The sequence below is a fragment of the Lagopus leucura genome, unplaced genomic scaffold (genome assembly GCF_019238085.1).
Source record: "Lagopus leucura isolate 7727_CA_CO unplaced genomic scaffold, USGS_WTPT01 Super-Scaffold_100026, whole genome shotgun sequence".
In the NCBI taxonomy this organism is placed as follows: domain Eukaryota; kingdom Metazoa; phylum Chordata; class Aves; order Galliformes; family Phasianidae; genus Lagopus; species Lagopus leucura.
In genome coordinates this window covers 7068280-7086458 of record NW_024962277.1, presented here as the reverse complement: position 1 = coordinate 7086458, position 18179 = coordinate 7068280, and the positions used below count along the sequence as shown (strand labels likewise).

The following is an 18179-nucleotide window of genomic DNA, read 5'->3' as shown; positions in this document are numbered from 1 at the left end:
CCTTACACAGCTGATTTATGTAAGATTCACCTCAGTGTTGTTTTCAGAATATCGATTTGTGTCTTGCACCTCACTGTTTAGGTGAACAGCTTTCAGCTGTTTTGGACATGGATAAAAAACTTGATAGAATATCTCAGAATTAATCCTGTGCTACTTACCCCCACCCTTCTTTAAGCAGAGAAACCAATTTGAATTCATCTACCAGTTTGTCACTGCTGTTTGTCATGCTGTGGTTCACTGTGTATTTTAAATATATTATTGCTGTTCTCAGTGGGCACCGAAACTTTGACTTCGTTTTGAAACTTCACCAAGGCGTACTTAGATTCTTACAAAATCCCTCACAGACATCAGTGTGTGTTGGCACTGCATGTCTATTAGGACTCGGAGATTCTTTGATTGCTGATTCATGAGCTTCTATTAAAAGATCACTTGTCGCTTAGCCAGGTGTATGGCCAACGTGTGGAATGGCGTCCGTATGTGTGGTGTTCTTGCTGGCTTAAAAACAAGCTGCAAGAACTGATTGACCTATGTGGAAACAGACTGCACAGATGTGTTGTAATATCCTTCCCACTTCAGCAGACATGACTAAACAGACTTTGTCTGCCCTGAACAATTAAGATGTTTGCCAGTGTGAGCAGGGCCCCATGCAAGTTCCAGCTTGTTTCTGACTGGTAGAGGAGTTTTTCAATTTGTGCAGAAATATTTCAGCTCTTTGTGCTCTCTCCATTTTACGGTTTACTCAGTAACTTTTAACTTTGCAAGAACCACCTTAGGCTTTGCATAAATAAAAATACTTCCTCTCTTCTGACTTTTCTAGTTTTCCTCATTCCCTAGAAGCAGTATTTACATGGCCATAAAAGCAAACCTTGCTTTATATGAAAACCAAGTAAGAAAACCCAATGATGTTTATTCATGACAACAGTTTTCCTGTCACTGTGTCTCAGGATGAATTTGAGAACCTCTGCTCAGAATTTTGCCTTATTATAGAGGCCCTTGAGTGTAAGATAGAGCTGTTGAGTGATATCCACAGGATGCAAATGAAACAGCTGATGCTGTGTAACTGATTCCAGTAGGAACTCTTTGCTGTCAAATAAGGCAAGGAGCAGAAAAGTCACTTCTGTCAGGAGGGTACTAATGAAAGCTCTGAGGAGAATACATTAGGTTTATCACACTGAATAGTGTAGTCACTGTGGGTGTTGGTCCTGCAGTAAGTTATTACAGATGCATGGCTGGACCATCTGCCTCCACTGAAGGTGTGGCTTCCAGCGTGAGAAAATTGGGCTGTCCTCAGGGGGTTTGAAGATCAATTTATCTGCTGAGGTTGGCTGGAAAACCAGTACAAAGCCTGTTCTCCAAGGCTGACCTGTCGCCTTTAGGATAACTACTTCTGCATGTTCTCGTATCCGTCTGGTACACTGAAAAATTTTAGGACAAATTTGAAATGCTGAACACTTTTTAAAGAAACAGCCTTAGAGTATGAAACATACTTATCCATACCTGGAATTTGATTGTGGATGTTTTTTTTTTTTTTAATCCATTGGTATTATCAGTTAATACTAGAGAGGCATTTTTTGTTCTTGAGATTTGATTTAGCTGTATTACTGCATAGATAAACACAAAAGTTTCTATGAGCAGCTATTTCCCTTACATCACCAAAATCACCCAGAGCAACAATACTTGAATATCAGACTGCCAAGAAATGACTACATCAGACTACAGGAGTTAATCATTTTGCCTTTGGAAAGCCTTTGAACTAGAAAAAAAAGTTGTATGACTTTCAAAAGAATAATTGCAAAGCATGTATTTGTTAATAAGTATAGGTCATTTGTTCTATATTAAAAAGATTAGACTGTGTTTGGCTAAAATTTTGCTACCTAGAGTTTTCAGCTGAGAATAACTCCACCATGGTACATGGTGAACAGCAAATGGAAGAGAAATACAATCCCTTCCCCTCACCAGCGCATAGGCCTTTGAAGTAAATAAGATGTAGTTAAGATGCTAAATGCACTAGAGGATTTAATAAATCGTGATGGATGTAGCTTAGTCATCTGAGTAACATCATAATTGATACAACTTGAATTGTAACACCTGACTACCAGTTACTCAGTATTCCTGAATGTGTTGAATTGGATTTTGAGGATTATAAATGAACAAGTTATAAATGTGTTATCGTACAATCCTGGTGGAGGATGTATTGCTTGTGGATAGATCAGTGTGGGAGAAAGTCCCACGATAAAAAAGATGAGTGGACAACTGATGCACTCCTTAATGGCAGAATGATATGTAGTCTGTAATTTAAAATAGGAGGTGGCAGGAATAACATACAGTCAACATACATACAGTCAAAGACAAGGCATTTGTGATGGGAGAATATAGTGCAAGCATAGAGCTAGAGAAGTTAAAAATATATATATTTGTAGTTGGAATAAGTGATCTAAATGAAAATCTGTGCTTTGAATTGGATTGAAGCAATCAGCATAGAGCTACAGAACACTGAGATTTAAAGCATAAGATGTTGTGGACTTTGCCAAGGACCTCTGGACAGGAAGGACAATGTTGAAAATGTTTTAAAGTCATCAGGATGTATATCTCAAAGAAAGACAGAATTTTGTTTAATGCCCAGGATGGCTAAAATTACCGAGAGGAAAGGAGAGGATTTCAAAGCAGGATTGGCTTGTGCTTAATTAATGCTTTCTCACTCATAGTTAGGAAAAAAAAAGTTATTTCTTTTGAAACTCCTTCGCTCCAGTGTTGTTACTTTTGTAGCATCTTAGATCCACAATCTGTATACAATATGATTTAGATTCTGACTCAGCTCTTTAGAAAATATCTCTTAATACTAATAGTAAAAAAATAAAATAATGGGGGAAAACATCTATCTGTGCCATGAAATATATATGTATTTTTAAAAAAGCAGGAAATCAAAACCTCAGTTCTGAGTTGCAACAGATGTTTTTCAGTATGAGGAGAAAGAACTTTCAATAGAATTTTCATTTATTCATTTATCATACTGGAAAAGAAATGGTAGAATTACATTACAACTTTTAAGTAAAAAATGATAGAGTAGCAAGCATTTGAAAGTTATGTCTCCAAGGGATGTGGTCAGCTTTGTAGAAAACACAGAATTGTATCACTTTTCTGAGCTTCCAGTCAGGATGTGTTGGAAGAACACCACTCCTGGAAAACCCATGCCTTCTCTTGGATGTTTTTAGTGTTGTGATTTTTTTGTTTCTGATTTTTAGATGTCTTTGCTTTAAACAACAGATGAATACAGCGCTGATTTTTTTTTTTTTTAAGCATACTCTGAAAATATTATTAAATGTTTTGTGTGCATCAGAATGCTTAAGAATGGAGCTGAAGGCCAGGAAGACCTTTTTAGTGGGCACAGCATTAATTATACCAATTTACACAAAACAAAATCCATATCTTGGAACCAAGGTAATATATTGCCAAAATAAAAACATTATGAAAATATTTCTTGTAAGGTGTTTATTTTGGATAAAGTCATTTGCTGAGAACCACAATGTAGTTAGTTAAGACAACCTTAGGTTTCTCAAATTTGGATCTAAACATTTGAATTAACATTCTGAGTGTGTTCCTCAGAATTTTTTTCAATTTTGAAAGAGGGAGATACAGCTCAATGTTCTTCTAATTCGTAAGAGTAGCTTTTGTCTTTTGGTGTGTGTCATCTTTGGAGCATGAGGAGCAGCTGAGGGAACTGGGATTGTTTAGTCTGGAAAAGAGGAGGCTCAGGGGAGTCATTATTGCAACTCTGCAACTCCCTGAAAGGAGGTTGTGGTGAGGTGGGGGTTGGTCTCCTCTTCCAGGTAACTCATGATAGGATGAGAAGTACTGATCATAAGCTGAGCCAGGGGAGGTTCTGAGTGGATTTTAGGAAGTATTTCTTCTCCTAAAGAGAGGACAGGCATCAAAATTGGCTGCCCTGAGAAGTGGTGGAGTCACCATCCCTGGCGTTCAAGAAACACGATCATATGGCATTTAGGGACATGTTTTGTGGGCATGGTAGTGATGGTTGGACTAGATGATCTTAGAGATCTTTTCCAGCCTTAATGATTCTGTGATTCTGTTTTCACCTGTGCAATAGCTGTAATCATCTATTCCTTTTAGTTTCTGCTTATTACATTCTGTAAGGAATTAAAGAGCTTTATAAACTGAGTACAGTATAAGGAACATTCACTATTGGAAGATCTTTTTCCTTTGAACATAACATGATCTTCACAGAATCACAGAATCACATCTTAAATGTTTATAAATGAGTATGACCTTGGTTTTGAGTATATCTGAAAAGAAAGCACATCATCAAACTGCTGCTTGAGCCTGGTCTCTTTGACACAAAAGGAAAAGCATGATCTGCTTTCAGCTGCAATTTGCTGTTCTGGGGATGTCTCAGCTGAATTCTGTTGTAGCCAAACATCATCCCTTGGCAGATAGCTGGAAATCACAGCATAAAAGGATCTTCCCTGCCATATTTAAAATTTTTTGTGTTCAAATTTAAAAGGCTTAATTGCTCAAAGTTATGCAGACCAACATCTTAAGTATATTCTAGTTTTTTCTTTCGGAGGAGGTAGTGTTGAAATGAAAAAAAAGATTAAGAAAGTATTAATTTAGTGCCATGGAGAAGTGAAGTACACTTCCATAGGGCAGGTGACCTGTTGCGTGCTTTAAGATCAGTATAGTAGAAAAACACATTATAGTATATACATATAGTAGATATTTATATATATATATATATATATATATACATAGTATATATATACTGATACATATATTGCTGATACATATATACATATAGTAGAAAAATACACAGTCTTGGTTTATATTCCTGTTTTGAAAATGTGCTAAATGTATTTTCTGCCCTGAAATCAAACTTTTTAAAGTAGCTTCTTTCTCTTATCACTCACAGTTGGATTAACATGTTCTTTCTGTGGTCCCTGTTGATCCAATAAACTCAGTGTAATTGCATTTATATAGTAGGCAAAAAGATCAAAGTAGTCCCATATGGGGAAAAACGACCATTCTAAGCCAAAACAAGCTCTTTGGCTTGTAAGCAATTGGAAGCCTTTGCTATAGCACATCTGCAATGTACTCTGCATTGCAGAGTTCCATAACATGGCGTGCTGCATCATTTGAGTTACTGTGGTAATACGGAAATCTTACAAGTAATAATGCTTTGCTAAGCTTGATTAGACTAAGAGAACTTTAATAAAAAGAAAGAACTTAAATAAAAGGAAATAAATAAAAAGATTGTTTTGTACCGTATCGATTATATTGCAGGAGTTGAGCTTATTGCTCTTCTTTCTTGGAGCATTAGGTTCAAAATACTGAATTCAATGGAATGAATTTGATTTTTTAATGGTGAAGAGTTTGCAGTACTTAGAGAAACAAATTGCTTGGCACGATCATGCCATCTTTAAACAGCCCTGTGTCATTGTGTTGAAATCAGATTCACCTCCAGTTGGGAGCAGTTTCAAGCATTGCTTTCTCACTGCTTTGTGGAAATGAAAAAAAGCCAACAGGAGAGCAGGAGAGCAGGTGGGTTCCACTTTGTTATAGAAGATGTAGCAGGACATCCACAGAAAAGGAAAATGAGGGAAGTAGGTAAGGAGATTTGATAGCCTGGAAAAATACGAGTGTTCCTAGATTTATTAGCCCAAACAGGTGTTGGAATGGCATGGTCTGAAAATTGAAAACATTTTGAAAAGATTTATAGAGTCCCAAGTCATGCAAAACTCTTGTTGATTCCATTCCATGTTAATGGTAGTGATTATCATAAAATAATTCAGATGCTTGTACCCATTTTCGTCTGAGTCTAGGTTGGATTTGTGATTTCAGAACTGTTTCTTGTGTCTCTAACTAGGTTTTTAAGTGAACTTCAGACTACTTACATTATATAGAAAACTGTGTAATGCATAGACATTGCAAATACTGTAAGAGTGAGTCAGCGTGCTTGCAGTAGTCTGTTTTTGCAGATGCACCTTGCGTTTCCTTGTGTTAATTTCCTGTCCACATGAAACAATAGAATTCTAGTAGAATTAAACCGTAAACCCTTTTTTCCTGTTGTATCTCTGGAACATTTCACATTCACTATGTGAATATTTTAATGGTTGTGCTTTTATATCGATGTTTGCTATTTCCTATTTAATATTTATTTCATGTTATTTGATAAACGTAACAGGAAAAGTGATGGGTAAGATTGTAATAATTGTAGAGGAAAACTGGCATGTGAGATTCTGATTCTTCAGTAAATTTAAAAATTGCATTGCAAGAAATAAAAGTCTGATTGTTTCTGTAGAACACTGCATTGTAGAACCACAAACCATCTTCTCCCATTCACTTAGTTTCAGACATTGTTTTGGTTACTGAGTATTGAAAACCATTCCTTCTGCATAAGAGGAGCCACAACAGAGAGAAATGGATTTATTCAGGTCTGAGAATGCTAAGGGGAGAATATTTAGGGTTTTTTGTGGTTTATTTCTCAGCTACCTTGTGGGAATGTACCGAGAAGACAGAGGTGCAGAATGAAAGTATGAGAGGCAGCAGGCACAGAATGCAACATCACATATCGCAGTTAGATAGAAAGAGGAAAAAAAATCAGCGTGTTAATCTTAGCTGGCCCAGGTCCTGAGCCCCATCTAGTTGGTCATGCTCTGAGGGGAGGATCAGAAAAAATGATCTCCACAAGTATCCTCCAGTCTGTATTTCTGTGACCCTGTATTGCAAGGCTGAGTGTACTTTAAGATTCATGTTTTATGATCTCTTTGTTGTGGTCTGAATTGTTTACCTCTGAGGGTCACTTGAATAGTATCATAAAACTGCTGCTCTTTTTTTAATCAGTAACTGTGAAATGTTTGATTTTGTGTGACCTGCAAGCTCATTTACACATCTTAGATATCAGTTACACACTGCTTGTGAATTTGAAAGATTGAGTGGAACATGACAAGCTATTGATTTACAGCAAAACAAAGTCTGTGCAGTTGGAATAGAATACAGTCAGATGTAGATGGTAGTAATTATTCTGACATCCATTTATGCGTATGATCAAGCTACAAGTTCATGAAAGTTTAAAGTGAATTTGCTTTTGCCCATTGTGAATTTTTGGCAGGATTTAGAAATTAAACGAGTATAAACTTACACATCTTTTTACACTCAAAAATAGAACATTTAGGCTCATCAAAAGAGCCAAGAAGATGATAAAAGAATTTGAATGCATACTTTTATGTACACTAGTGTTTTTAACTTCAGTTCTGTCTAAGGATTTATATCAGAGCTAATAACTGCTGTGAAAATATTTAAATTAACTGTGGCTTCATTGAAACTCTTGTTGTGTTTGGATAATTGTTTTTTGGTGGTAGTAAAATGAAGTTTCAAATTCCACACCAAAATACGCTGATGGAAATCATCACATCTTCTTTAAGGGGGGTCGTTTGCTTTTGCACTGCTTTGTTCTCGGACTTTAAGAGCCTGAGGAAAAGAGTTCATTGTAGAAAATATCCTCAGAGGTAGACATCATTCCAACAGCTCAGGTGCTGCGCCCTGAAAAATGGCCTTTGCAACTCCAAAGCACTTGAAGAGGTTACCCTACTTTGGAGGAGGAAAGAAATTGGCTTTGTATGTGCTTGCTTTCTGCTTTGTTTCTTCCTGGAACAAAGAGAAACAATGGAAGGAAATGTGTCAAAGGCATTTTAACAGCAAAAAACCTACGTATACTTTTTTTTTTTTAATTGGATGGTTATAGAATCTTCTAGTCATGTGGAAAGCAAATGAGCAGCTTTCATGAATGTTTTCATAAAAGAATCTGATAACATACCTAAGAAAACTGTAAAAATAAAAAAATACTAATTACTGTTGAATGCTGTGTTCTGTGTACCTGTTTGAAGCATAGTTAGAAGACCCAAAGACATTTTTCAACTCAGTAGTTTACACTGTAAACAAATTTTCTGTAGTTGTTTTCTTGCCTTTTTTTTTTTTCTACTTAAGTATTTTTGAAAGTATTTAAAATCTTCAGATGCCAGTTCTGCAGGAAATAGTCTAGTATCAAGTGTGTAAGCTGACTAAGATCACATGCTAAGGAGCTTGCTGACATTGCCTTTTAACAAACTGTTGCAGTAAGTGTAAGTAGTTTGGTCGATGCGTAAAGCCTGCCATGGGAGAGGATGTTTTGAGAAAAAGTGTGATCCCTCTGTCCCTAGCTCTTAGGTCACTTAGTGCTCACTCTAAATGGTACAAAAATGGAATAAACAATAAAAGGATAAAAAAATCAAATGCTAGATACTTGTATCTTGATAGAATAGAGGGCATGAGAGAAAATCAGTCCTGAAAGGTGATCACAGGGCTTGTTAACATACCACAGCTGCCAGGATGGAAATCAATGGGCTAACGTTTGCAGTTCATATGAAAAGTGAGGCCACACATGCAAAAGAAACACAGAGAATAATTATTGGTGTTGGTTGTCATCAAAATGAGGATGCCTTGTGACCTTGACCTAGATTTTAAGCTGTGGCTATTGGCTGGAAATGCAGAATTTTGCAATGTCTACAAAGGGAAAACACATGTCAGACACCACCAAGGACAAAAGCATGAAGTTGGTGTAGTTGAATATTATTGCAAGGTATGAAACCATTTGAACAGGAAAGACTGTGAAGTTTCTGGCCAAGACAGAATAAAAGAAAACTTGTATTGGTAGCATGAGTGCCAGAAATTAGTCGTCAGTGTGGACTAAGCAGGGTATGTGCATTGTGTACAGGAATCTAGAATAATTATCTTCTGTATTTGGGATATCTCACCTTGTTGAATGGAGTGTAATGAATGTCTATGGCCTAAACTGTAAGGTAAAACTGGTTTTGGCTGGTTTTGTTATAGCAAGTAAGCAACCACTTCTGAAAAAAAAAAGCAAAAACTAGCTGTATCGTGCAGAAATAGGAAACTGTTGAAGCACAACATTTAAGTGTGGATTGGATGAACTGTTCTTGCGGGGGAACCACTGCCAGTACTGCGAAGCAAGCTGTTTCTAGTGGGAGCAGCAGGGAATGCTTACTGAGGTGCATTACCTTCATTTCTTAGATAGCAAAGAAAATTATGTAGAGTGTGCTATGCAAGCTCTGTCATGCAGCTGGGTATGAGTTCTGAGCAAAGCTAAACACTGTCACTGCTGTAGAATGCTGTCTCTGTGTTGATTGTGCATTTATGTTTTTTTCCCCCTGTGCAGAGGGGGGCGATTGAAGAATTGTTTAATATGCAGAACGCTTGAAGTTTGTTTTCAGTTTCAGTAAGATGAAGGGTAGTGCTTACTGTGCATCAGGTATCTGAGATGAAAGGAGGGTGCTGAACTTTGTAATTAGCATCCCTCAGTCCATACTGAAAAGCTTGAAAAAGCTGCATGTTGGAACTGGAACATATAATGAATTTCAAGTTGCAGTTTTGTTTCTGTTGCACTCCTGAAAGATGCAACAGAAAGGATTCAGTATTCTTCCTGACCCAGGAAAAATATTGAAGGAGCCACACGAGGACTGTTGATGCAGGCTGCTGTGCTTAGATCCTAGAATTATACTGTAAAGGGTCACAAATACTTTGTAGAATTAGATTGTCAGAAGCTTGGATGTATAAAAGCGTCTTTAACGTCGTGCCTATGAAAAAGCTCATGTTGTATAGACATAAAATAATTTGCTTTAAATTTAAACGTGTTTGAATATATTCTTTTATCATTTGTTTCACTTCCCTGAGTGAGGGTACATTTCTAAATCAAGATGCAAGATATGATAAGATGTAATTGATGTGGGAAGCTGCATGTTCTCATGTGATACCCAAGGGTGCTGTTTGTTACATGTCACATCTAATTTTCAGCCTCACCTCTGCTAGTAGAATTTTCCTTACTCTAAACCATATTTGGAGCATTTATGAAACAGTAAATACTGAGGTTTGCATAAAGGTATTCCAAGGTTTTCTAAGCAGTGTGTATTTGATGCACATGTGTGTAAATTCATCTTAGTTTGGTGTGGAAAGCAGTGTGTGGGGGTGGTGTGTTTGTTTGCTTTGTCTCTCTTAATGAGGTGGCCGTTTCTGTGCAATTGCTGCTGGATCATTGCTGGCAAGAAACTTAGAAATCCTCTTAGGATGCACTGGTATTCTTGCAAGTTTGTTTATAAGATAAACAGAAGTTACCTATTTGAGTTACTTATGTTAATTCTAGGATGCCAAGTCTTGTTTCCATATGTGAATGCTAAGTTTGGAACCATGGCCATGGAGGTTAAATTTCAGGTACCAGCTGTTAGTGCTGCAGGAAGGAAATGCAAAACTCTTTCTCTGTTCCTAAGGATTACTGAAAATGCCATCTGGAACTGTGTAAAACCATTGGGAACTCGTGAACAGTTGAATTAACACACAGGGTTTTTTCCCCATTCTTCCTATGATATAAGATAGTTATACTTGTCATTTTAAGAAAAGAGCTTCAGGAATTATTTTATCCTGAATAGGCATAGTTTGCATCTGACATTTAAGAACCTCTGCAAAGAAGTTCAGATATGAAACCATGTGCTTAAAAAAAAAAACAGGTGCTTTGAGGTAGTCTGTCCAGGCTTTTTATTTATTTATTTAAGGGGTTGGAGGGAGGTTGACATTGACAGCTGGTTTATTATCTTCCTATTTTATGACTAATCCTGTCATCGCGTGTAGCTGCATTGAGATTGACTAACCCAGGTGTGCTGCAGGATAGAAGAGAAGTGAAAGCAAAATCCAAATTCATGGCTTGAATTGGGGACCAGATTCTTGGCTCTACATTCATTTTAGACTTTATCTTCCACGGCTTTCTGTATTTCATAATTTCTGTTGTGCAGAAATTTCACTGCTTTGAAGTAATAGCCAAAATTTGCATAGCCATGAAGCATGTACTCTAAACATCTTATGCAGAGGTGCATAAGAAGTAAATGTTTTTGTGTTGAAGGACTCTTAGGAGATATATGTATTTTAGATAGAAAATTATTTAATTGTTATTCTTTTCTTCTTACTTTCCTGCTATTATTACTAATGCTGTATTTCAAGGGTCTTAGTTTTTCAGTGTCCATGACTAGCTTATTTTACTCAGATAGCAGAATACATTTCACAAGTAAGGCTGCTTCCACAGCCAGCAGCCTGGGTTACCTAGGAGGCAGTGTTGGCTGTGTGCTGGAGCTGAGGAGCTGTGCTTGAACTGTACATCTTCAAGTTGCTTGAGGCCCTCACAAGGGCCCTTAATATTAAGGACAAACAACAACAACAAACCTGCACTTCTTCCCCTTGGTTTCAACAAAGAGAGATGACTGTGTAGTTCGAGCTGCTCTTTGTGCCAGATGGATTGTTACAGTAATGCAAGCATTGCACATGACGTGTGTAGAGCCAAAAGGCTTTCTGAGCTTTACAGAAACTATGGAACAGCAAGACAGTTTCTGGATGGAGGTATTTTCATATCACAGAATTACTCATGTCACTGGCACCCTTACCAGCCTTTCTTCGTGAAAAACAAACAAACCAGCAAGTACTTGCCTTCTCACCCACACTGCTCAGATCAGAACTGATGATGGGAAAGCACAGAGCAGAGAAGCTGGCACTGCTCCCAGTGCATCTGCTTAGTAGATAAAGAAGACTTTTAGGGATCTCGGTCCGCTTTTTTTCACTTTTGCCTTTGATTCACCTCATGGCATTTATCGAAGTATTTGTTGCCTTTCTTTGGGAGTGATTTTGGGGGTTAAAATCTATGGGATTTGTTTTCAAAAATTAGGCTCAACAAGGATGGACTATCAGTCTGAACTTTGAATTTCTTACTTATTGCCAGTTTGAATCATACCATAAACACTATTTAAAGATTTTGTTTTTCATATTTCTTTTCCACATCCTTGACCCTGACTGGTAAGCTGGACATTTGTGTTTGCCTTGGCAAGCTCCAAGCTGCTCATCTAGGGCAGGATGAAAACTCTATTTTCCTTTCGTAAACAAACTGTTCCTTCAGTATTTTCCATAAGGATTTACACCACCATTTTGCAACGCTTCTAGGAATTGAAAAAATCCTGCCATTCAGAGTTTTCATTTTATGGTTTGTAACACTGCAGAAAAATATTTGAGCAATTGCTTTCTGGGGTTGGATTTTAAGAGCTTTTTTCAGAACAATTTCAAATTCCAGAATCATTACGTTTTGTCATAAGGACTTTTATTAAAATTATAGCCATTTTTCTATTAACTATTCAATATTGCTGTGTTGAACTCTGAATTTTTTTAGAAGGATTTGAAAGATATTGAAGGAATATCTTCCTATAGGTGGCAGATTTTGCTGGCAAAGGAGAACTTTTCTGTTCAAGTGATTAGAACCAAGTAGTTCAGAGCCAGATCTAGCTCAAAGCTTTGTATGCATGTTCTTCCTGGCTACTACAAGCCTTTACTGAGTGGAAGGAGAGTATTTGCCATGAAGTAAACCTCCAAAAAATCATAAAAAGCCATTGGTTCTAGTCAACAGTCCATAAATGTTATTTACTCTCTCTTTTAAATAGTAATACTAATTTTATAAAGGCATATTAAAAGTGTATTTGAACTCCACAAACTAAAATTACACTTCCTTTTTTGTTGCAGATCTGGGACATGAGTGATGATGAAACAGTCTGAAAATCAGCTGAATAAGGTGGAAGATGACCTACTTTGAACTGCATTGCTGCCTTTTATCTGTTATTCGACAAGTTAATGATTGCTTACCCATGACTACAATGAATATGAACAATTGTAAACCACATACTGACATGAATATCTTCACTGTGAAAGCAGTCTTTTCTGGATATAACTCTCCGTATTTTCATTTTTATTATGTAAATAACCAAAATAATGTGGTTATGTTGAAATCTTATTCCTTTTTTTTTTTTTTCCCCATTTTCTAAATAAGACATATATAAAATTTGCTGCTTAAGTAAACTTTGGTATCTCATTTGTTCCATTTTTTTATTTTGCTTCGCAGCAGACATGTCTAAGTAGCTTGTCTAAATGGTTTTTTCTTCATCTTTCCAACACTTGTTCACCTTTAATTAGAGTTCATTATTAAGATTGAGAATATTCTCCTGTTGAGAAATAAACTGCATCTTTATGGGAGAGCAGGAGTAGGTTAAAAACCTACACTTGCAGTGTATATCACATTGCTTTCTATTTCAAAGTAAATATTTGTAGTACAGTTGATTCCCTTTATTATAGTATGATTGTTCTTACCTGTGCCAAAAGAGAAATTATTCTCTCTTATAATTTCATTCTATGGAAGAAATGTGGTTTGACTTATATTTACACAGGAAGGACCAAAATGGATCTGTATCATACTTAATGCTCTGCTGAAGTTCAATGTTCTGCTATGTAGTAAAAATTGCTTAGAGGATGAATCATTGATTCATTAAAAACTTGTAGTTAAATGTATTACTAAAATAAGAAGTTGATTTTCTAACTCTGCCATTCCTGGTTGCTGTTGTATACTACTTTACAGGTGTTAAACACTGATTCTGATTTTTATTTTGACTGGAGTTTAAGTATTTCAATTTCTGCAGCATCAGGAATGGCTTCAGATGTTATGGCTGAGACTGTGAGAATCTTTGATGGGTTCTCAAGGATTTGTAAAAATGGATTTGTAAAATATCAAAGTTACCTTATTACAGAACTGAAAGCAAATCTATTGTTTTTTATCTTGCAATAGGATTTGGAAGTGTAATTGAAATTCATTTTAAGGCTTTATATTGTGGAGACTATGGACTAACTTGCTCAGAAAAGAAGGGAGAATCGCTTTTTGTGGCAGTCTTTATTTCTGTTATACATTATGAAAATGAGTTGACCAACTGGTCAATCCAATTAATTTAGCTTGGTTTACTTCCTTTAACATAAGCTCTGAATATCCGGTGCAGATAATTTCACAGTTTCTCTCTTAGGCCACATCAGAGTATGTTCTGTCAGATCAAATTCACCTTAAAAGAAAGGATATCTGCAGGTCCTATACTCCCATCATAAAAGAAGACTCACTGAAACATGTTGAGGTTAGCATTAGTTGTTAAGCTTTAATGGCCTGTTTAGCTAACTTCATTGTAGTATATATATCTGAATTAAATATATTTTTTTATAGGAAACTGATCTTTTGGTGGTCAGGTAATGATCAATAACATCGATAACACGTGATAAACATTTTTAAGTAGTTTATTAACATGCAGAATTACCTATGAGCTGTATGATTTGCATTCTGTAGTTCTTTTGGCATTGTGTATTGGTACTGGGTAGTTTGAAGGGAAAGACCTGCATTTTTATCTTTTGGAACTGCTGAGTGTAAAACTCTTCTGCAGTCTTTGATTATCTGAAAATGTAAAACTAGACATCTTTCTAAAAATCTGATGAACAGTAATAGTTACTTTAAATATCTTGATTTTAATTACCTGTTAAAGTAACTTTCAGTTTAAAGATGCAGTGTATCTATTTAATTGCAGCTGTATGCAAGATCTAAAGGTTGCAATTCAGGGTTAATATGGTGTTTCCTTACCTCTCTAATTTCAGTAGCATACAGTTCTGAGGCTGAGCTGCTTGCTGTACATATGCTTCCCAGATGTCCCTGATGTTCTGAAGCTCTTCAGTGTGTCAGAATAACTTCCGTTGTCTCACTTTAATGTTTTTTCTTCCTCCTTGTGGAACAAAATGGTCCTTATTCTGCAATTTCTAGGCATTAATTGAGTAAGAAATCAGAAGAATACATAGAAATGAAGTGCTATTAACATTTCCATTACTGTTCAAATTCAAATACCATTATGAGATAAGCACATTTATTTACTGGCCTGTAGGTACTTAATGGAAGGCTTTTGGCACTACCCTTTCAACTGCAGATATTGGTGTTTAATGGAAGTTAAACTTCGACCTTTCTTCACTTGTTTTCAGTCTGGTGTTAAATCCTCTTTATCAATGTTATAGCCTATCAATCTGGAATAAATTTCACTTAAGGCATGCCCTTTGTATTAGATGTAAATTGATAGTAAGATTTTACCCAGTATGTGGTTTGGCCAATGTGAGAATCTGCTCCATGGAACATGGGATAGGTTTGATTCTGAAGCCTTCAGCATTGGGTTCTAAAAGGGAGAAAGGGCACAAGTGTGTAAATGACACTTAGACCCATGCAGAAAGATTCATGATGACCTAGATCATTTGGTATAGAAATTCACCAAGGATTTTTATTACTCAAAAGCTGATTACTCCGAAGAAATAAAAGAGGATTCTGCTTCAGTAGAGATCAACAGCATGAAGTGTAGTCTTGTACATCAAATGGAATTCTAGTAATTGCTGCAGCCCTTATAGCCATTGAGCTTCAGTCTGGAAAAAATGTTCCTTCCTTGTGCTCTGTATGGGTTTGGTATTGCGTCCTCAGGGAACTCCAGTGAGATGGACGGAAATTTTTTTACCAGCAGTACTATTGTTCTACTGCCTGTATAATGTTCTCTTGTTTGGCTACTTACCTTAAATACATACAGTAAAAGTCATAGCAAAGTTGAATTTTTTTCAATGTATGAGTGATTTCTTTTAGTTTCTCACCTGTCATTTGTGATTTTTCTCCTTTTAATTTCTCATAGTCAAAGAAAACTCTTACTGGTAGAGTTCTTGTTTTTGAACTTTTTATTATGCTATTGTTTAGCATTCTGTGATTTAGTGTCACATGATAGCACTTCTGTTTCTTCCTCTTATTGAGTGTATGCTAACTATTCTGATTGGAACAGCTAATACCTAGTTCATCGTTGCATTGCTCAGGGTCGTTTGACTGAAGTGTTCACCCAGTTCCCAACTTTTCTTTAAGTTTTCTTCCTCTTTTTCAAGACAGATTTAAAAAAAAAAAAAAAAAAAAGTCAGATAGCTGAGAAGTGACTGAAGGTAGACTTTGGTTTTCAGGATTCCCATTAATGTCAATTATATGTGAAATGATCACTAAGCTTCTGATGCCAGTCAAGTTTGCCTGTTTCTTACAGTAGCAGTTCAGAGCCATTACTGAATCCAAAGGATTTTCATATATGGTTTCTTTTCAGAGCATAACCACATCTTAAAAGTTCAAGGAGAGTCCTGGTTCTCTTTCTATGGGAAGAGGAAGGACAGCTTACATTCTTTCAATACTACTTATGTTGCAAGCTAGCACATAATCAAACTTTTTTTTGTTGTTCTTCCAGTTGAAGGTATCTCTATTCTGCACTGCAAGTCCAGCCAGTTCTCTAACACACTGTTAATAGCCATTCTCTTCTCCGTTGGTTCAGCGTTGGCATTAAAAGTGCACAAAAGCTGACAAGAACATGCAGCTGGATGGTAGGATTTTTTCTTATTACTTTTCCAAATTTTTACACCTAATCTTTTAGGTTGTTTTTTTTGTTTGTTTGTTTGTTTGGGGTTTTTGTTGTTGTTGTTTTGCTAGTTTACTTCCTTGCTTGTTTGTTTTTAAATAATAACGCAATATTTGCAATTCTTCGCTTAGAAACAAATAAGCATTTATACTCCAAAGAGAAGCCATTAAAGAAAAATTTGCAACATGGCAAACTTAACAGACTTCCTAAGAAACATAATTTGGAAGATGTCCTGAGCCTGTTACCATTTTTTTTCCAAATCCATTGACCTGGCTTCTTTAATTGTTTTACGTTTTGTTCCTTGTTTTAAATTGCTTTCAGTGCAAATATTGTGCTCATCATGCATAGCCTACCAAAACAAAACTTCTTGTTGGAGGGTTTTGTGCACCTTTTCTCTTTTAGAGGGCCTGGATTAACAGCTGTATAAGGCAGAAATACCACCTAGAAAAATTTCATGCTGTTACAGTCTGACAGTGTATAAATTCATAACCTATGAAAAACCTGCCTACCATTTAAATTGGAAATCTCATTCCCTTAAAGTTCCCTGGATTTTCTCCAGAGCTCTAACGGTGTTTAAAAATAGTGTGGCACCACATAGGTAATGCTATGGGTTTGAAATTAGTGTAGACATTAGCTCTCTGTTATCACTTCAGCTACCAAAATTTGAAGTTTGTTTACTTATTTGTGCAGCACTTAGCAGGATTTGAAATTAAACAAACAAACAAAACAGCAATCTAGTGACAAAGAATGTTTTCAGTCTCATTTTACTTTTATTGATACCCTTTGGTCCTGTACTACTGACAGCAGTGACTTTTCATGGTGAGTAGTTATTGAGGAATGGAGGGACAGCAGGACCTTTCCTTTGGAATAGCATCAATACTAGGTTGACTCAGAGAGTTTAACAGTTCCTGCTTTTTCTCTGATTTTTTTTTTAGTAAGTTCTCACCTGTAAAATGTAGAAAAATAGAAAATATATGCTTAGCAAAGAGTAGCCATGGTTTTTTTCTCTCAGTTATCCCAGACCAAAAGAAAGAATCTGTTGCTCTGACCCATTGTTTTATCAAAGTGTTGCTGAGAGTTGTTTGAAGTCGGGCAGTGTTAACCAAAATGGGCTGTGGCTTGGGCTAATTTGTAGGCACTTTACTCTTAAGCGCAGTAGCTGAAATACGGCAGTCTGTATTCCACCAGCCGGTGACTGGTATTTTGTCCAGGTTGTAGTGAATTCTTCTGAATGAGTCACTTGAGAACTATATTAACCTAGCCAAGGAAATTGGCTCAGCAGAAGGGAAACTTAAGCTACTCCCAGAAGAATTAATAGTAATACATTGAAGTAGAAGTGTTGCTGAGTAGCGTAAGGTATTTTCTAACCTATTTGTTGCTAAATTCTCTAGCAACAAATTTTTCATCTCGTTTCCCAATTCAGGTAAACCTCATTCCCGGATAAGCGTAAAGATGAGCACTCCAACCATCTATAATTTCAAGTACTGATGGTTGCTCCCCAGTAATCAACAACACAGTCTGCCAATTGCAGCTTCACTGTAGCATTTTTTCACATCTCATGGAATTATTTTGGACGTTCTTTGACAAGATTGTTAGAGCTCTCGACAGCTGTTTGTCTGAACTTCAAGTACTAAGTGTGTTTTAGTCAGTTTAGTCAGGCCAGGCCTCACCTGCAGTTGCACCTTCTTGTAGGCACTTCCTTCAACTTGGCAATAAAAAGGGGCTGTCAGGAGTTCTGGAAGAGATGTGTTGTTTCCTAGCTGGCAGGGAGTATTCGCTGTGTTACCGTTTGCTGTTGAAGTCTAAATGCCTGTTCCA

The 18179-nt window shown here is 36.5% G+C and overlaps 1 protein-coding gene across 2 annotated transcripts in view; it reads left to right on the top strand.

The window, feature by feature from the left end:
* Positions 1–15561, top strand: part of ATG7 (autophagy related 7) — an 89603-nt gene extending 74042 nt beyond the window's left edge. For both annotated transcript variants that reach the window (XM_042880440.1, XM_042880439.1), the window contains exon 19: positions 12613–15561. In XM_042880440.1, coding sequence (XP_042736374.1) covers positions 12613–12645 — 33 coding nt within the window. In that variant the 3' untranslated portion in view covers positions 12646–15561. The remainder of the gene's footprint in view (positions 1–12612) is intronic.
* Positions 15562–18179: the final 2618 nt, after the last annotated feature.